General features: G+C 37.1%; 1 protein-coding gene across 9 annotated transcripts in view; it reads left to right on the top strand.

Moving 5' to 3' along the window:
• The window catches only part of LOC306844842 (signal transducer and activator of transcription 3), a 33,289-nt gene extending 17,861 nt beyond the window's left edge, over positions 1–15,428 (top strand). For 3 of the 9 annotated variants that reach the window (XM_079377246.1, XM_079377247.1, XM_079377245.1), the window contains exons 3-24: positions 2,417–2,660; positions 2,954–3,046; positions 3,556–3,637; positions 3,727–3,827; positions 3,962–4,113; positions 4,201–4,359; positions 4,438–4,530; positions 4,610–4,669; positions 4,755–4,784; positions 5,020–5,113; positions 5,795–5,842; positions 5,940–6,023; positions 6,645–6,743; positions 6,833–6,968; positions 8,348–8,400; positions 8,515–8,609; positions 8,718–8,857; positions 9,112–9,330; positions 10,137–10,179; positions 11,125–11,184; positions 13,729–13,829; positions 13,910–15,428. In XM_079377246.1, the coding sequence (XP_079233372.1) occupies positions 2,417–2,660; positions 2,954–3,046; positions 3,556–3,637; positions 3,727–3,827; positions 3,962–4,113; positions 4,201–4,359; positions 4,438–4,530; positions 4,610–4,669; positions 4,755–4,784; positions 5,020–5,113; positions 5,795–5,842; positions 5,940–6,023; positions 6,645–6,743; positions 6,833–6,968; positions 8,348–8,400; positions 8,515–8,609; positions 8,718–8,857; positions 9,112–9,330; positions 10,137–10,179; positions 11,125–11,184; positions 13,729–13,829; positions 13,910–14,016 (2,293 nt within the window). In that variant the 3' untranslated portion in view covers positions 14,017–15,428. Of the gene's footprint in view, positions 1–2,416; positions 2,661–2,953; positions 3,047–3,555; positions 3,638–3,726; positions 3,828–3,961; positions 4,114–4,200; positions 4,360–4,437; positions 4,531–4,609; positions 4,670–4,754; positions 4,785–5,019; positions 5,114–5,794; positions 5,843–5,939; positions 6,024–6,644; positions 6,744–6,832; positions 6,969–8,347; positions 8,401–8,514; positions 8,610–8,717; positions 8,858–9,111; positions 9,331–10,136; positions 10,180–10,290; positions 11,012–11,124; positions 11,185–13,728; positions 13,830–13,909 lie in introns of those variants that run through there. The other 6 variants (XM_079377249.1, XM_079377250.1, XM_079377248.1 and 3 more) reach the window with 2 other exon arrangements.
• Positions 15,429–21,172: the final 5,744 nt, after the last annotated feature.

The raw sequence follows: 21,172 nt of genomic DNA, 5'->3' as shown, positions 1-21,172 counted from the left end.
CACTAGAGGCTAATATATGATGGCTATGCATTCAAGACTATTTAGCAAATCACGATCACTTCAGCTACGTTAACTTTCCAATGAAATGCATCACAATATTTTTTAATGTTAAACAAATAAAAATTGATTCACATTTGATACTCACACTCTGATTGCCATCCATCTTCGCTGGTCCTCTAATTCGGTAGGTGTTTTTTTCAGCAGCTTGTTATCATGCTCATAAGATCATAACCACTCCTAGATATATGATGTTTGCACTGCACTTCCTTATTCTTAGAATGATTATTAATGATCATCTTTAGAGTCATCTTTAGTAATGTCACGCCTCTGCCCGTAAAGTCTGCTGTGAACAATAACACGAACCAGTGCCTTTTTTCCCTCTGAATGTTCTCATAGTATCAGTGTGAATGGCTGCTTTGTGACTGTTGTATGAAATGTCACTCCAAAATGACTCGGGTCCGGTTTCATCTCCTCGTGTCTGGTTTCTGTCTGCATCAGTATGCATCTTTAAATCGAAAGATTGGAGCAAAAAAAAAATGTAAAGAAAATGAAGTTGCTTAATCTTGATTGTCAACTAGTGAAAGCTCCCATATGCACCCATAGGGAGCAGCACCACACTTAGAGAACCATTGTGTTGCAGCATATTAAGTGTTTGTGATGCAACCTTTGAAGGGGAGATATGTCTATTTAATGTATATCTTCAGAATATGATTTGATATATCTTTTAATAAAATTTAATTACATTTTTATCTTAATTTTAGTGCATTAATAATGTTGTCTTTTTTGATACTCTGTTGTACAATTTCAATGCTGCATTTCGCTTGAAAGCCTAAAGTCCTTCACATTGCCCTCACACACACACAGTTTTCTCATTAGTGTGGTTAAAGTAAACATGAGACAACCCAAATAACCCGTTGTTTCATGCTGACAGTGTCATAGATTGTTTGCTTGAGTGCTCAGAGGAACATAATCATCAGTAGTATAATGAAGCCTGTAATTTACTGATAAAAACACATTATGGCTTTAGGTCAAAGACTAGTGGTGATATTTCAACCATTCAAACACAATTCTTTGTTTTTGCAGATTTACACTGCCTTCGCTCATTATTTGATCTCATTAAACTTGCAGTTATCAAAAAGGTTATTTAGTGAAGCACGACACATGTAAGACAGTACAATTGTCAACCAGCACATTTTAATGTCTTGTTTACACCACAGTAGATATTAAGCCTGTTTTATGTTATTTACACTTGAGAGGAGCGAATTGTGAAGCTGTTTGCACTGATGCTAACCGTGTGTATTTGCTATGAATCTTGCCTTTTTTAGTTTGTTCCAAATAAAAAGAAAATAATCGAATTAAATTAAGTACTATTTATTTATCAACAAATGTGACCCTGGAGCACAAAACCAGTCTTAAGTCGCTGGGGTATATTTGTAGTAATAGCCAAAAATTTCTTTTATGCCAAAAATCATTAGGATATTAAGTAAAGATCATGTTCCATGAAGATATTTAGTAAATTTCTTACCGTAAATATATCAAAACTTATTTTTGATTAGTAATATGCTTTGCGATTATTATTAATTTTTTTTCAGATTTTCAAATAGTTGTGTCTCGGCCAAACATTGTCCTATCATAACAAACCATACATCAATGGAAACCTTATTTATTCAGCTTTCAGAGAATGTATAAATCTCAATTTCGAAAAAATTGACGCTTAAGACTGGATTTGTGGTCCAGGGTCACAAATATGTATTTCCACTTGGTTATTTAATAAAACAAACTTTTCTGACAAATAACTATATCACAACATAAAGCCAGTAGCTTAATATCAAATTACTCATACTGTGATCTAACAGTGTGCTCATACTGCTCACCCTAGACACTTAAACAGTTATTTTATGTGCTGGTATTTTCATATGCCATTGTTGACACTGGAAAATGTCCTAATGCGTGTCAGTTGGCAAACGTTAAAGGGACTGAATCAGCTGTTAGACACTTAAAACTATTATTATATAACAATGGCGTCTTTTCTGCGAAAGAAGTATTGCTGGTCTGGTGGTAGGATATTTTCCTGGTCTTTTTGAATACCGTGTTAATGCGTGATGGATAACTGTGAGTGTTTCTGCGCTGATGGCTGCCTGCTGAATGAGCTCAGCAGTTTGGAATTCGTGCTGAGTAACAGGAGAAAAACTGAGATCATGTGACTGATGATAACAGCAAACTGCAGTGACGCATACCTGCACTTACACTTCCAAAATACACACTAATTTGTCAGTTTTTGCAGTTGAACTGTTTTTTAGCATTTAGACAAAGGCAGAAGTCTTTGTCAAAAGCTTCTGATTGTCAAATTAATGTATGGAGTGGAGGAAGCTGCTCATTACCATCACATGAGCTTGTTTGCTTGTGTCTGTCACAGGGCGTATGCGGCCAACAAGGAGTCCCACGCCACACTTGTGTTCCATAACCTGCTGGGGGAGATTGATCAGCAGTACAGCCGCTTCCTGCAGGAGAACAATGTCCTGTACCAACACAACCTGCGGCGCATCAAACAGCACCTGCAGAGCAAGTATCTGGAGAAGCCCATGGAGATCGCCCGCATCGTGGCCCGCTGCCTGTGGGAAGAGCAGCGTCTGCTGCAGACGGCCACCACTGCACAGCAGGTAGATACACGCACGCATGCATGCACAACTACACTCCTGAATAGGCACATTTAAACGCATACAGATGCATGATGTATTTACTTGTGGGTGATATTTTGCTGAATAAATTTTAAGAGAGAAAATGACTAAGCGTTAAGCATTCCATGTGGGTTTCTTTTACAAATAAATTCACAATTAAATTACGCACAGTATACATATATTTTTACTCACCAAACCAGTTTTGTAAATGGATTCCACTTTGTAAATACATATTCAGATTTCTGTTTCTTTCACAATTTCTTTCACATCTCTAGGATGGCCAGGTTGCCCATCCCACTGGCACTGTGGTGACGGAAAAACAGCAGATACTGGAACACAACCTGCAGGATATTAGGAAGAGAGTACAGGTTGGTACATAAAATCACATTTTAATTTACCAACCTTGATTAGTTTTGTTCACAATTACAGTTACACATGCATGGCTTTATGCTCTCCCCAAAATTTGCTATTTTGAACACGGAAATCTTTTCTTTAATAGCATTTATCATGCAAAGAGTTTTTCAAGCTTGTGGTACCACAGACCTGTCAGTAGTACACTATTAGAGTACTGATAGATTCATAAACCAGAGGAGATGCAACTAGGGCTGTCAACAGAATAAAAGAATTGTGATTAATCTACTGATTTCCAACCAGTTCTTATACAAGCAGATTTAAAAAAAGTAATACATTTAATACTTAAGCCTTTTTGTTTTTTCTTCATTTTTCTCTGAAATATTCCCCCTTGCACCCTTTTACCGCCACAGTTTGAAAGCCCCGTTTTTAACATTGCCCTTGAACACAAAATAAGGGTTTCATATTTTACCCCTTATGGGGTGCAACCTCTTACTCATCCAGCTGCCTTACTCTTTCTGTACAGGATATGGAGCAGAAGATGAAGATGTTGGAAAATCTACAAGATGATTTTGACTTCAACTACAAAACTCTTAAAAGTGCTGGAGGTATGATGAGTATATGTTGCTGTCATTTTTTTTCTGTCTCAGATAGCCTTAATCACTGGTAAAATCTCATCAAATCTGTTACGATTCAGAGTTGTCCCAGGACCTGAATGGAAACAGCCAGGCAGCAGCCACCAGGCAGAAGATGTCTCAGCTGGAGCAGATGCTGAGCGCTCTGGATCAGCTGAGGAGGGTGAGATACACAATCAAGTCACAAAATACAGTGTGGACTTCTAGGGTTTTGAAAATACTGCCCAGTAAGTCGTTCATTACATTCACACTGATCACCCAAGGGTCAAAAGTTCACCTTTTTTTTCTGCTTTGCAGCAAATAGTGACTGAGATGGCCGGGCTGCTGTCTGCCATGGACTTTGTGCAGAAGAATCTGACAGATGAAGAACTGGCCGACTGGAAGAGGAGACAGCAGATTGCCTGCATTGGAGGACCACCGAACATCTGCCTGGACCGCTTGGAGACATGGTACACAGTTTGTTCACAACCAAACCTGCTTTTAAATCACACCTTTTTGTGGATTGGTTTTTATTTTTTAAAATCCCTGTTTTTCAGGATCACATCTTTGGCTGAGTCACAGTTGCAGATAAGACAGCAGATCAAGAAACTGGAGGAACTTCAACAGAAGGTCTCCTACAAAGGTGATCCGATTATTCAACACCGCCCAGCTCTAGAGGAGAAGATCGTAGACCTGTTTCGCAACCTTATGAAGAGGTTTGAAATCACTCACTCGTGTGGAAACTATATAATGCAATGAAACGGGATCATTGATGTTTACTTGTGTCATTGCAGTGCATTTGTTGTTGAAAGGCAGCCTTGTATGCCCATGCACCCTGACCGACCACTTGTCATCAAAACAGGAGTTCAGTTCACCACCAAAGTCAGGTGGGTACATTCAGAGGTGAGTCATAAGGGAAAGACTTCTAGACACAAATTGTAAATTTTTCCACCTCCTCTCTCTCAGGTTACTTGTGAAATTCCCAGAGTTGAATTACCAGCTGAAAATAAAAGTGTGTATTGACAAGTAAGTCCCACGTCCTGCTTGTGACATCAGAGTGAAATGACTTTGACATGCCAATTTTTTTATATTTTTCTCCTATGTTCTGCAGGGAGTCGGGTGACGTGGCAGCCATTCGAGGGTGAGTTTTGAGGTTAAAACAATGAGTTAAATTGTCATATGGTTATTTGTTGTAATAGGCTGATTTATATTGGGTAGGCAAAAACTGGCCAGTATTTGGGCATTAAATTAAACATTTCATTTTTATCATTAAATTATATTGCACGGTTACAAAAAATGTTCTGAAAAGAAGTCTCCTCCTTGCTGGTTCCTGTAAAAGTTTTTGCATCATAGAGTCCTCTGTTAATTTCCTTCAGTTCACGAAAGTTCAACATCCTTGGCACCAACACGAAGGTGATGAACATGGAGGAATCCAACAATGGCAGCCTGTCAGCAGAGTTCAAACATCTGGTAAGCTCAGCCATTACGCCAGTTCTTTAAGCACAGAACCTTATGTTTTTTGAATTTGTGAGTTGTGTTCTTTTGTGTTATATTTTTCTTCGTAAACAAGTACACTAACATTTTAACTTTTATTAGAGGCAAAAATGATGGTTGACTGAGACAGTCGACATTTGTGTAAAACCAAAACAAGGTTACACTTTATTTTAAGGTGTCCTTGTTACAGTGTAATTATAATACGGAGTAATATTAATCAACTACATGCACAATATGTTAGGTTATAATTGTTATTATAATAGTAAGTACATGCAATATGTGATACCTTAAAATGAAGTGCCCCCCCCCAAAAGAAAAATCCCCTAGTAGATTTATTTCACTTCTTGTTAAGCTCATCAAGGTTTAAAAATGCAAATTAAAAAAATCTAAGCATAAAAGGTGTTTAAGTAATTAAAAAATATTAAAGATACATTTAAAAAACATTTCTGTTTTCATAAAAATCAACCCCTGGGACATAAAGTGCCTGTAGAGTTGAAGAATCACATTTACATTTTCACAGTAAACTGCTTATTACTTACTATATTTTTATTAATAAAAAAAAAACACAGTTCATTGAATCTGCCCTACGAGCTTCTAGAAGACTAGGTCAGCTGTTGTTTGCTTGAATTAGTCCTGACTGGTTCTTCTGTCTTTCAGACTCTTCGAGAGCAGAGATGTGGCAATGGAGGCCGAACCAACAGTGACGTAAGTGTTTGTATAATTAGCATTATGCCACAGTTTTTAATTTGATTCAGGGTTTCTAGTGAAGAAATCAGTGTAAACATTGACCTCTGAACTACAGGCATCTCTGATTGTGACCGAAGAACTGCACCTGATCACATTCGAGACAGAGGTCTACCACCAAGGACTAAAGATCGACCTTGAGGTGAAAATCCACGTCCATAAACAACACTCACTGGATGCTTAAACGATTAGTTCTTTTAAAAATGACGCTTTCATTTTTATCAGTATTTTAGAATAAAATAAAATGTCAGACATGTCTTATCATGACTGTTGGGCTGTTTATCAAATCAAAGATGATAATATTAAACTCTGAGTACCGATTAAGTCCATCACGCTGCCGCTGCTGCTGTTGATTGATTCAGCGTACTGAAAGCCAGTAAGGTCGTAGTGGTAGGCTGTCGTCATGGTACCAGCAGTGGGAGGATATGAATATGTAACCAGGCAGCGTGTCCTTGGGTGATCTGCCACTTATTAAATCCCTAAATGCACTCAGTGCTGCCTACATGCCTATTATGTGCTGATAAGAGAACATGCAAAATTATTCCTTTCCTGTGGATGGACACAACAGGGTCACATAAAATACCAACACACAGCTGCAGGTTAATTATACGAGATAATTAAGCCATCCGGCTCTGTTTGCTTGAGAATTATTCAGCCTCAGGTCTCTATTTGCGTTAATCAGATTTCCGACTGAGCAAGCTGTACAAAAATAGCAGGAATTGTTATTCTAGATTATATATAAATGTCTTTTATGTTTGTGCAGACACATTCTCTCCCAGTGGTGGTCATCTCTAATATCTGTCAAATGCCAAACGCATGGGCGTCCATCCTGTGGTACAACATGCTGACCAACCATCCCAAGGTTTGAAATTAATCCACAGCGAGCCGTACTTACTGTTATCACAAGAGCTTGTATAAGTTACTAAGAATTCTTCCTCTCTTTCTTCACAGAATGTGAATTTCTTCACCAAACCTCCAGTAGGAACGTGGGATCAGGTGGCTGAGGTGGTCAGCTGGCAGTTTTCATCCACAACCAAGAGAGGACTTACCATCGAGCAACTCACCACACTTGCAGAGAAACTTCTGGGTATGTGTGTTATAATATTCAGTTCAAAAATGATTGAATATCTAGATTTATTTTCCCCCATTTAAACCTATAAACAAATAAATAAGTTGGAGGACGCTGACAAAAAAGAGAAACGAAATGAAGAAATATATAAACTGTTCTCAAATTTTTATGCTGATTTACTAATTTGTAATATTAAAAATATGAAAATAATTGGAAAATGGAAGCATTTTTAGTTCTGTTCAGTGGTTTTATTAATATTAATCACATGATTTATTTGGCTTTGATTAATATTCCTTTTTTTAATGACTCTTGAATTATATAATCTACTCTCTATTGATCTACCTATATATAAATATATTGTAGAAACTTAATTTCCTGTAAAGCTGCTATGCAAAGATTTGTATTGTAAAAAGCTCTATACAAATAAACTTGAATTGAAGGTAAAGCTGAATTTTCAGCATCGTTACTCCCATTAGTCACATGATCCTTCAGAAATCATTCTGATGTACTGATTTGCTGCCATTGTGATGCTTAATGTTTTGGTGGCAACATACATTTTAATTTTGGATCAAAGACAGATGGACGTGTCTGCCGCAGTAGTTTTGGGCGAGAGTATCCCTAGACGAAGCTTTCACAGCTGAAGCTTATGCATTACTTTTAGCTCTAGAAAAATAGAAAAGGAACAACAACATTTTTTTTTCTTTGAAAACTGAACATCCTACAATTATTAGCATTCTAGAAAAAGTTGACTCTTTAAAGACACAAGATTTTAACAGTTTTTGTTGCATACCAGGCCATATGGGATTGGTCGGCAATGAACAGGCAGATAAAGTGGCTAAGGAAGCTGTTCAGTTGGAAATAACAGTATTCCAGTATCTGATGTAAAACCTATATTGAATCTGAATTGCATAAACAAAAAAACTATATAAGGTGTATCCAGCAGTAAATGAAAAGTAATTACTGTTTTGAAAATAGATATGTCCAGGTTGTATATACAAGATGTCAAACTGGACGTTCAAGACTCACTCGTTCATATTTATTGAAAGGGGAAGAGAAACCAGTTTAACTTGTGTAAGAATATTTTGAGTGTAAAACATATTTTAACAATGACCGATTTTTTTTTATTATTTATTAAAAAAACAAATTTAACCAATGTTTTTACTCAGAAAATATAGACATTTTTAAAAGGTCTCTCATTGAAAGAGTTTTAGAATTCAACTGATAATTTTTTTTTTTTTTTTTTTATCAGTAATATTATTGTTACTTTTATGTTGTTGTATAGTGAAAAGTGATTCTTGCTTAAGAAAATGTTATATTATTGTAAATGATGTATTGAAATGATAGTGTTAACGTTGCCATGAATCTCTGTTTAATTGTGCATTTCTGTCTATGTGTAGGTCCTTGTGTAAACTACTCTGGTTGCCAGATCACATGGGCCAAGTTCTGCAAAGTATGTTGCTATAACAAACATTTGTTCCCTGTTCTGTGTTAAATTTAGAGCAGATCAGACCAGCTGATCCAGTTTCTATCCTAAACATGTTGTGCTTTTGTTTGTGTGTTGCAGGAAAACATGGCAGGAAAAGGTTTCTCGTTCTGGGTGTGGCTAGACAACATTATCGACCTAGTGAAGAAATATATTTTGGCTCTATGGAATGAAGGGTGAGAACTCCTGCTGCTCTCTGCTGTGTGCATTCATGCAGTATTCATAGTTCATTACATCAAGCACTGCTTCGGTGGACAAATCAAGCTTTTGTGTGTGTGTGCCAGGTATATTATGGGCTTCATCAGTAAAGAGAGAGAGAGGGCAATCCTGAGCCCAAAGCCTCCTGGGACATTCCTGCTGCGCTTCAGTGAAAGCAGCAAAGAGGGAGGCATTACCTTCACCTGGGTTGAGAAGGACATCAGTGGTGAATGCATTTCCATGTACACTACATTGTGTGTGTTGGCATAAGGCTTCTCAAAATGATCAGTACATTGGTACCAATGTAAACAAATGTCTCCAATATTTTATACTTTTATTTGTAAATTATTTCATTTTATTTTTCTTGTAATGTCAAAATTGATATTGGCATTCATGAAAATTCTCTGGCTTTGTCTCGACTACTGAAACTGACCGTAGTTGAAATATGTGAAGCATTTGTGCTCCTGTATGTATGTGCAGGTAAGACCCAGATCCAGTCGGTTGAACCGTACACTAAGCAGCAGCTCAACAGCATGTCTTTCGCTGAGATCATCATGGGCTACAAGATCATGGATGCCACCAACATCCTCGTCTCGCCGCTGGTCTACCTCTACCCCGATATCCCCAAGGAGGAGGCGTTTGGCAAGTACTGCCGCCCCGAGGCCCAGCCTGACACCGAATTCCCAGATCCTGGATGTGGTGAGTGTGTTAACAGGAATATAATTCATTCTGGCTTGGAATAACAGCACATCTGTCTGTTACTTGGCAAAGTTTGTCTCGTTCTCATTTATTTTGGAAGACTATTTTAGTACTGGCACTGAATGGGTGTGGCTTACCAGAAACTTTCAGCTTCTGAGGAAATTGTCTAAGAATAAGACTAGAGAGAAAGCAAAAGCATGACTTTAATCTTTGGTTAGACATGTTACAGTTCAGAAATTTGGGGTCAGTAAGATTTTTATTTTATTTTTTTCAGCAAGGGCACATTAAATTGATCAAAAGTAACAGTAAAATTGTTTACATTGTTACAAAAAAAAATTCCACAAAATCTTTAACAACACAACTGTATTCAATGTTGATAACATTGATAAATTTACAATTTTAAAATTAAAGGTCAGTAAGATCAAAAGTTGATAGTGCAGTGTTCCAAAAAATTCAAATAAATGCAGTTATTTCTATTCATCAAAGAAGACTGAAAAATGATATCATGGTTTTCACTAAAATATTAAGCAACACAACTATTTTAAACATTGACAATGCTATTAAATGTTTCTTAAGCAGCAAATCAGCATATTAGAATGATTTCTGAAGGATCATGTGACACTTCAGAAGACTTGGAATGTTTATGACTTAAGTTTATTTATGTATTGAAAAAAGAAAGAAAATTATACAGGTTTGAATGTTAATTTTTGTGTGAACTGTTGTTCTAAGAAAAGAAAGGGACATTGAAAACCTGAAAAATTTTAATTCTCCTTGTTTAATAATACAGTCGTTTGTTGTTCTTTCAGTAATTCAGCCTTACCTGAAGACCAAGTTCATCTGTGTCACCCCGTGAGTAGCATTTCTTTCTTCTTTAGTATGTGTGTGAATGATTGACCTTGCTGGAGTCTGTTTTCTCTCTCTGTCCTCTTGTAAACTTTGAAATCTCTGGTGACTCTTTAGGCAGGAGCACATGCAAAGTACTCCTCTCAGTTGTCTGTACAACATGGATCAGGGCTGTAGCTACTACTGAATCCACCAAGGACCCTTCACAGCATCCTTTAAACCACAATCTTGCACAAGAAGAGAGAAAGAGAGAGAAACCATGTTTTTTGTTTTTAAGCCAAGTCTTACACATGAACAACAAGACAGCTAATTAAAGAGCCTCAGGCTTTTTACGTGTACATGTATAAGCACACATGACTTGTGGGTAACTGTTGTATAAACACTTTGCAGCCATGTGATTTTCAGTTCTTAGTTTAAAAAAATGAAGTGAAATTTTTAAATCTAATTTTAAAAATCTAAAATTTAATATAAAAAAATCAGCTTAAAAGTAAAAATGTACAGTTTACCTTAATGTTCCTGAACAATATTTTGCAGAATTCATGCTTTTCAGTCCACATTATTCCAAAAAATGTCTTTTTAAAGTCTTGTTAATCTTTGTCGTAGACATTCCAAATACAACTTGATCTGCTTCTAAAACCCGCACCAGATGGGTTTCGAATGTTTGTTGACTTTAAAAATAATGAGACAGTCAGTTTTACATTGTGATACTATATCGTGTTAACTGACATATATAATAAACTGTAACACTTCAATCTGTACATGCCAATTACTGTACGTTAGGTAACAAGCCTGGCTACACAAAAACATTTGGATGGAATAAAAGCTGCTTCAAACTCAGTCCTGCTTGAATCACGAATGCTTTCTGTGTTTGTAGAGGGCTTGGATTTACTAGAGGTCATATATGTCAGTGTGTGTGTGTTAGGCAGGCTATAAACTGACCTCTCTTCATAGGTGTCCTTCGGTCTTCATGGATTTCCCGGACAGTGAGCTGCTTGGGAACTGCTTCCCTGGGTAGGCACTAGGGAGCTGCTTTATGTGTGTGAATGAGACATGAACGCTTATGGTCAGACACATTCCTGTAGGCGTCTGCTAACATAGATTATGCCTTTTAACATCTCTAAAGCTTGACCTAGGGTTTCTGTTTACTCACTTCATCCCTTCATAACAAGAGGTCTGGCTGTCACAGGAACATCTCTAAAAGTTAAAAGGCTAGAAGTGCTGTTTCATAAGTCTCTAAATCTCAATTCTGTCGGTGAACTAGTTCCTCTATAGACAAGGGAATAGTTTTTGCAGTTTCTACTTCATTTCTATACTGTTCTGTATCAGTACATTTTCACACTTGGGAAAGAAAGTGGTCACCTTCTCTCTCCTATTCATTTCTTTACCACATCTGTTCTCTTTTTTCCCCCATTGAAGTGCTATGAATGGAGTGTTTTGTTGGAATAATTTGAGTGTTTATGTGGTATAAATGGTTTGCTTCCTCTGTATTTTAAACAATGTGGAGGAAATTGTCAAGTCATGTCACTCATTTGACCATTATGGGGCGAGAAAGCAGTGTCTACAGGAACTTTCAATGTATCACAAATGTACCGAATATAGTTTTTCATTTCCAACACCTATGAAAGCATTAAGTAGTATAAATATTATCACCTGTTAGAAATGAAAATTATATAATGCTATTTCCAAGTTATATATACATATGCATTATATACATAGATAATTAGTGGCTGTTTTTGTCAACAAAACAATATCATTAACTGTAACACTGGGAACAACAATATAATGGTTTTAGTGGTAATATTAACAGAGAGGCTGTTGATAGGCGTTGAGATGTTGTCTTCTGGGTGTTTCTTAATCTGGATGTGGCAAAATGAGTGAGAGAAGACAAGAAAACTGATTAACCACCACACAAACGTCTTCACTACATGGAGCACCGTTTATACAATCAGTGAGCTCTATATTACCCGTGGCTCTATTGCCATAAGACAAAAAAATAGCTGTATATGATTTGTTTTGCTACTTCTGAATGGTTGTCTGTTAATGGAAAAATATGCTTTTTTCAAATGGTGTAGTTTGACATCTACCAACATGGATTAACTGGACCATGCTAACCAAACTTCAGCATCAGCAAGAATATTTTCTGCACTCTTTTGTGCTCAGTATTCAGAATTCATTCACATTTTGTTGTTAGGACAAGGGATTCAACAGTAACCTTTACACTTGTAGAATGGACCTGTACTGGTATTATTTCCCCAGATGGTTTGCAGCTGTTTAACCAAATGTATATTTTGTGAGATTCAGGGTTAAAGAGCCAGCCAAATTTTTAACAATTGGAGTTTAAAAATTGGAGAGATTCTTTCCCCATGTGGTAATATAGCAGCATATCATTTAGCTTTTGCTTGAGATTCTGGAAGGTAGTCAGGACTTTTGGTGATCCAGGATGGAAAACAAGTTCTTGGCTTAAAGTTTTATTGGCAGTCTTATCAAAGTGCTCTTTCATCTTGGAGAGGGAGTTCTCCAGATTTGTCTTGGCAATGACTACGCTTGTCTCAACACAAGCAAGAATTAGTGTAGAAATACTGCTTTACCAAAACAAACGCCACATATGAGTGGTTTGGAGTGTTAATAAACTTTGGCCTCTGGTAAATCATTCCCCAGGGTAAAACTAACGGGCAGCCAAGCAGAAAGTCATTGACTGGGTCAGATATAAGTGCATGTCAGCATGTTTCTCTGTTAATGCCATTCAAAAGTAGCTGTGTTCTCTCAAAGGATTTTTTTTCAAACAACATATAAATGGGATTTTATTATAGTAGTTTGTCCATGTTGTAATATAGATTGATCAATCACAGCACAGGAAATGTCAGTTATGTAGTAATATACATTTTCTGTGCACTGTGTTGAATCTGCTGTTTCAACATCCTCTAACACATGACTGAAGATAGTTCACCCCAGAATGAAACTTCTGTCATAATTGACTCATGTCATGATTGTGCCTAAAGCCTTATGCGCAGCGCGCCGACATATGGCTCAGATGCGCTTTGGGTGTCCCGAGTTCGAATCCCGCCTCGTGGACCTTTCTCAATCCCATCCCCCCACTCTCTCTCCTACTCACTTCCTGTCAGATCTCCAGTCCTATCTAGAAAACTGCAAAAACAATACCACAAAATAATAATAATTTACTCCCCTCATGTGGTTCCAAACCTCTGACGACAATGGAGCCGTTTGACTTGCCTATAATGTGGACAATATCTTTTATGTCCCACAGTAGAAATAAAGTCTCTCAGTTTTGGAATGCCACAAGGGTGAGTAAACGATGACAGAAGTTTCATTTTTGGGTGAACTATACATTTAAGTTCCCAAGTGATGCTCATGTGTATGACTTTGAGTGTGGGAATGTGCGAGTCGTGCGATTATTAAAGTGAAGGTTAACTCATTACGTTGCGAATGAACTCTAAACTTACTAAATCTTAATGGTTGTATGTGCTGGAAGTAATGATTGTTTGATCATTTGTAGCTTGTGTGTCCTGTCTGATGTGTGCCTTCTTTCTTTTGCAGGACTAACTCTGGCAACACAAGCGATTTGTTCCCAATGTCCCCTCGTACACTCGACTCTCTCATGCACAATGAAGCTGCCGAGGCCAACCCAGGACCTCTGGGTAAGTCAAAAACAGCTTTCTCAATATCCATTGCAGACATCTTAGGGTCTCCTAATCCTGTGATTCCATTTTCCCTCCAGAATCTCTCACTCTGGACATGGAGTTGAGCTCTGATCATCCCTCACCAATGAGAGAAGGTTTTGCAGTCCCGACAGTCTCAGATATGGACACCTGCCGAAATGCTTAGTTTTCCAACATTTTAGTGTGTGTGTGTGTGTGTTTTTTGTTTTGTCTTTTTAATTATGTACATAACGCTTAGGTGCTACAGCTGCTTTTTCTTTTAGAGACATTTTTTTGTTTGTTTCTTCTGACAAAAAAGAAGAAACAAACTTCTCCTTATTGTAGGTGGGGGGAGTGAATGTCCAGCGCTCTCTCCACCCTCAATACCACGACTGAGGTGCCCTTGAGCAAGGCACCGAACCCCCAACTGCTCCCCGGGCGCTGCAGCATAAATGGCTGCCCACTGCTCCGGGTGTGTGTTCACGGTGTGTGTGTGTTCACGGTGTGCGTGTGCACATTGGATGGGTTAAATGCAGAGCACGAATTCCGAGTATAGGCCACCATACTTGGCTGAATGTCACTTCACTTCTGTTTTTACAGTCAACCAAAAGATAGCAAAATTTTAACCTTTCATCCTTGTATCAATACACAATTGAGCTTATTCAGCGGTTAAGATGTTATTCTTTGCTTTTTTTTATATAGGAATGTGAGGCCTTCAAGACAGGTTTTTAGCTTTTTTGACCTTTGTCAATGAAAGTTTGAATATTAAGGCCGTTTAATTGCAGATATTTGGCCATGACTGTATGATAGCCATATGATTTATTTTTTTTAGTTAATAGAAATAGCCTTTGACTTGTATTTCAATGAATGTCCACTGGTGTTAGCAAACATAAAACATGTTTCGAGCTGTTAGCATAGCATAGGGCCAGTGCATTTTTTGTTCTTTTGTTGATCTTTGGAAATGAATGAGAAGGGGTGTAAACTTCACGGTAGTATTGATGGAATGGATTGGTACAGAAGTTATCATTTATGGTGAGATCATAAGTTGTAAAGTAAGTTTGTGCATGCAGGTCTATAACATCCCTTTTAGCTTCTGGTTTACGTGAATTTACTGTATTTTAATGTTGATGAAAAATATTTTACTCTTTTATTGGATGTCTTTGGGAAGTGAATGAAAGAATATAAATATGAATATACATTACGCAGATGAGCAAATGTGATATTTCCACCATATTATTATGTCTCCAGTATGATAGGGGGACTGTTATTGTAACTTAATTAGATGGTGAATTTTAGAGAGACATACACATACATGCACATATATACAAATACGCACACATATTTATAATTTCATTCTTTAATTCACTGATCTGTTGTGTTGTCATGCAAGGTAGCTCTTCAAATGGAAATATGATGGAAAATGATGTTTCTTCATTGTGTAACTACTTTTTAAACGTCTGTCAGTCTAAGTTTGTTTCCCACTGTGTGTATCTGTCCTTTCACTCTCAATTTATGGTGTGTATACTATTATATATACACTTCACTATGTATATTCACTTTATTGTACAATGAATTCTTGATGAGAAACCGTTATCAGCTCTTTGTGTCCTTGATGCATTTCTTCAGTTATCTGGGATTTAAAAAAAATTGGGGGTTGGTAAAATTTTTTTTTTTAAAGAAATTAAAACGTCAGCAAAGATGCATTCAATTGATTTAAAGCATCAGCAAATATAGCAGTTATGTAATTTGTTAAAAAAAAATCTATTTCAAATAAATAATGTTTTGCATTCAACTAAGAATCCTGAAAAAAATGAACATTAAGGAGCACAGCTGTTTGATAATACTTCCTAAGCATCACATGAGCATATATGATTTCTGAAGGGTCATGTGACACTGAAAACTGGAGCAATGATGCAGAAAATTTAACTTTTGCCATCACAGGAATACAATAACACATTAAAATAGAGTAAAAAGTCATTTTATATTCTAATAGTATTTCTGTTTTTACTGTATTTTTTATCTTATAAATGCAGCCCTTTGAAAAACAAAAAAAAAAAACTTACCAACCCTAAACTTTTGAATGGTATTGTGTCGCTGTTCTGTATGTTCAGACTGTATACATTCAAATAGCACCACTTCTGACCACACATGTGAATGTGAAAAAAGAGAGAGAGAGAGACAGACGTAATAATAAACATGACAAGAACTACATAGACTACAGTTAGAGAAATCAGGACTGACATTTACATGGCCTTCCTGTAATAAATAGCCCCCGAATAGTTGCTCTGTGGGGTCATTTTATCACCAAATTAAGCAATTATGTTTCAGTGGATATTTAAAGGTCATTCTTCCTAAATGAATCTCATCTGCCTTTACGCAAATGGTGATTACTGAGTGTTTATCTCTCTCCGTCTACCTGTCATTACCCCAGCCATTCTACTCTAAAGGTTAAAAAGAGATGGATAGAGAGAGACCCTGCATTGGACATTGCGCATTGACCTTTCATCAAGGTTCTTTGATTAGACATCCAGCTGTTTGCTAGGTTTGCAGTAATGACGTTTATACTTTCAAATGTTTGCACTTGTGGAGACCGGTGACTTCAGGAGGACTGAGAATAAATCAGTTTAAACTCTATTATGCTTATGTAAATTGAAAAGGAATTAGGATTTTATTTGTGTTTTGTTAGCTTTTTTTCACCCCCAAATCCATAAGACAGCATTATAGTAGTTGTAGTTCAAGTATATTTTATTCCTGCCAAGCCCTCTGTGAAGCTGCATTGATTCTGACATTTAATACATTGGCTTTTCATGAGTCCCTCCATATTTCTGCATTGTGGTATTAATGAATATATAGTTATTACATCAACATCCTAATATTTGAGGGGAAAGGGGATGTGAATGAAAGCAGGATTATGGATAGAGGACTCTTATTTTATCTGAAAGCAACAATTTAAAGTTAAAAAACACCATAATGATAGATTTGTTTATTACAAACATGCAGCTTTTCACTTTATAAGACATTAATTGATGGACTGGAGTCGTGTGGATTACTGTGATGTTTTTATCAGCTGTCTGGACTCTCATTCTGGCGGCACCCATTCACTGCACAGGATCCAATTGGTGAGCAAGTGATGTAATGCTAAATTCCTCCAAATCTGTTCTGATGAACAAACAAGCTCAACTACATCTCGGATGGCCTGAGAGTTAGTAAACATTCAATTTTTGGATGAACTATTCCTTTATTATCAAGAGAGACCTGCTGCCTAGAAAACAGATACATGTATAAATATACCTTGCATTAATATACATGTCTAGATAAACATAAGGGACACAAACACATCCACTTATCATCAATGAAAACTAAATCAATGCCCTCTGATTCTACAAATCCCCCCTCAGCTGTATCTCTCGGAGAATATGCTGAATCAATGTTTTTATCTTGCCAAGATGGGAGTCCATCCAATGCAGGCTGTTTATCAGCTGCACCTGAAGATCTGTGTTTGAGCCCATTGCTCAAGTGTTTCCTATACAATACTGACCAGCATTTCACTCACACACATGCTGTTGATATTTGTATTAACTCTTGACACTCTTTACCTTGAATTGTATTTTAATACAATTCAACTATACACCCTGTGCTTGTCTACAGAACCAGAATCCAGTGAGACGAGCCCAATCCTCATGCATGTGAATGTAATTGTGTTGTTTAACCAGCAGGGGGCAATATTAACCTTTTCAATACGGCTGCACCGAGCACTCCTTTAATTACCGTGTTCAGGAGATAACGCAATAACTGCACCAATTTTAATTAAAGCCCATAAAGGACGAGTCTGTAGAGAGAATGGGCGGAAAAGAGACTTAAAGGGGAAAAATATGTTATGCTCCTTTACGTTATTTGCATACTAATATGCTTGTATGAATATTACTACTAATAGACTTTCGTGCGATTTTAGTCATATATCCGAAGCATGTCACTACATATATGCTCTCTATCATCTCGTCTCACCCGTAAAACATGCTTTGACCCTATAGTCGTGCCGCAGTCTTTTGATCTCAGCTTGCCTCCATCCGCATGTTGCGTGGTGCGTGTCCAGCCTGGATCCGGTTTTCACGCGGCTCTCCGTCTGTCTCAGTTGTCGAATCGAACATGTTTGTTTCTGTCTCCGAAGCACGGTTCGAGGAGAGGAGAAATAAGGGTCGCAACACTGCCAAAAAAAAAAAAAAAAAAAAAAAAAAATTAATTCTCAAGATCTGCACTGTAAAAAAAAGTCAGAAAATACAGAAAAACTGTAAACACATACAGTATAAAACTGTAATTTACAAACAAGGAAATTTTAATGTAAACCACTAAATTCAACAACACACACTGCTATTAAAATCTGTTTTGTACCTTTAACATACTGACAACCACCATAATAATGCAGGTGGTAAAAGAGAAAGCCACATGAAGAATCAAAGCTCATCACTGGTAGCTTCTCCACAAGCAGAAGTATATACTAATATATAGAAGGTGCACAGAGTCATTCATGCAAACACAAAACAGCATCATGGTAACACACATGATACTTAAATAATGCAAGTCGTGGCCTAATGGTTAGAGAGTCGGACTCGTAATCGAAAGGTTGCGGGTTCGAGTCCCCGGCCGGCAGGGATTGTAGGTGGGGGGAGTGAATGTACAGCGCTCTCTCCACCCTCAATACCACGACTGAGGTGCCCTTGAGCAAGGCACCGAACCCCCAACTGCTCCCCGGGCGCTGCAGCATGGCTGCCCACTGCTCCGGGTGTGTGTGTGTGTGTGTGTGTGTGTGTGTGTGCATTTGTTCACTACTCACTGCTGTGTGTGTGCACTTGGATGGGTTAAACGCAGAGCACCAATTTCGAGTATGGGTCACCATACTTGACAATACGTCACGACTTTAAATAAACAACAGAAGATGTAACATAAAGCCCAAATGTACATAACTGATAAAAAAACTATTAAAAAACATGATTATTTAAACAAAATACTTTCAAATGTGGAGTGTCATGCAGGGAATTCTGAGAATATCAGTTTTTGACTATAAATTATACATCGATTTGTTCATTTTTATTCCTAAAAACTGTACAATTAACAGCATTTTACTGTAAAATTACATGTCTGGTTAGATCTTTTACAGTTTTTCCCTGTATATAGTACGGGAACATATTGTTAACCTATTAACAGTTTATTCAGTAGTGTTTTACTAAATGTTATAGTTAAAATGACGCTTATTTTTTACAGTGTGCCTGTTTCCCAGAGCCGCACTCCTGAGCTGGTAAAAGTGTTGAGCTCACAGCTGAAGCAGAAGATGAAGTCTGCCTACGTGCTTTACCTATCTACATGGATTTACCTCTGGCTATTATCATAGTATTATATTTGCATAATAAATAGGCTATATTATAGCACATTTTAACCCACACTTGCTAAATTAATAATAGATTATCTATTTGCTGAAGCTCAAAGGAGATTATATATATATTTATAAAGGTAGTTGACGTATCAATGTGTCTATGGTATGACGGAAATATATATATATATATATATATATATATATATATATATAAAACCTCTAACAATGAAGATACAACTCTCATGCTATTTGTAACTCTAAGAATGAAGATACATTTTTCTCATGTTAAGTTTTTTTGTCTATATTTTTGCTGTCACACCATAGGACAGTCCAATTTTTATTTGTCAACTACCCCCCCCCACACACACACACACACACACACACACAAACACACACACACACAAACACACAAACACACACACACACACACACACACACACACACACACACACACACACTATTTAACTATTTAAAGGTTTACTTTCTGACCAATAAAATTCCATAACCTTTCCAAAGGTTTGTAATTACTGTATAAAAATTTTATACAATTATGATTCATACCAAGTCGTAATGAATCGTTACGACCGATTTGCGAATCGCTTTGACTAAAAAAGAAGCGACTCAAATGAACAATTATTTTACAGTTGTAATTGTATTATTTGCAAGCTCCATGCAAGACAAAACTGCAAAATTTCCGAGCAGAGATATAACTGCAAAAACTACATTGTCATGTTGCCATTATTTTTAATACTTAATTTCCAGAATTTATCAATGCACAATTTTAATTCCCTTGTATTTACAGGTTTCTGCATCCGTGGGAACCTTTATCAGTTCTAGAAGAGCTGTACTCACGTTATGCACGCTTCAGCAGCTCAAAGTAACTGTTTTTCTGCGTTATGTCCCTCTACTCGAGTCACGCGCAAACGCTGATGCCCAATCAGCAGTCCTCGCGCTCCGCTGGCTGGCTGTATATTTCATAGCCCCGCCCCCGTCCGCAGCGCGTATTAACCCTTTTACACATCTATAATAATAATTTGCCTTTTAAAGTGCGCGCAGCTTTTTAACTACAGCCAACTACCTTACAGTTGCCTTACCTTACAGATCCTTGCATAAACTGCGCGACTCTCTCACCAGTGAAACAACACCGGAAGCGGGCGGTTACAAGTGCGAAAGATGATGGGAAGTCCGAATCATTTCCGCGAATCGGCTCTTTTGAACAGCTCGTTTGAAAGATCAGATTCAAAGTACAGTGATTCCTTACGTCATGACGTAAGTACGCCATCACGTGGTCTCAGCTCGACATATTACGTGTTTAATCCATTGACTAACCATTTGTAGGTTATATATTACTTACCTTTATTAAGTTTTATTAATGATGGGGTTTAATGGAGTCTTTTTACAAAGGCATTTTATGTGTCCCGGTTTAGTTTGTTGCAGGCTTTTTTTTTTAGCTCATAAAAAAAAGTTTAATTTATAACCTAAATATAATTTGCAGTAACATTAATGCTAATGTCTCTTGGCAAAAAAAAAAAAAAAAAGAAAGTTTTTCACGTTTTGATAAAACCATTTCTGTATGCGTGTTGATTAAAATGTCATGCATAGCCTACAGTAGTCAACATTTGAAGTGGATCAAAAAAGTTAATCAAATTTGTCCTAAGACAAGAACGCATTTTGGTTTTAGGATTTAGGACAACTTTGATGCAAGGTTTTGATCCACTTCAAATGTTGACTAGTGTAGCCTATTTAACATTTCTACTGTTCTCTTTCAATTTATTTATTTTTTCGTTTCTCTTGCTATATCATTATTTCTCGATTCATTACAAATGGGACATGTCCGAAAGCGTCTTAGTTCAGTGATTTGTTGACTCGGATCCGTCGAAGTCCGAGTGAAAGTTATAAGAATTTTTTGAAACGGTTCAGATGATTCATTAAGCGATCCGACTCAAACGAACGATTCGTTTACGAGCGAGAGAGA

The sequence above is a fragment of the Barbus barbus genome, assembly GCF_936440315.1.
Source record: "Barbus barbus genome assembly, chromosome: 3".
NCBI lineage: Eukaryota > Metazoa > Chordata > Actinopteri > Cypriniformes > Cyprinidae > Barbus > Barbus barbus.
The sequence above is the reverse complement of the archived record's forward strand: the minus strand, read 5'-3'. Positions and strand labels throughout refer to the sequence as shown.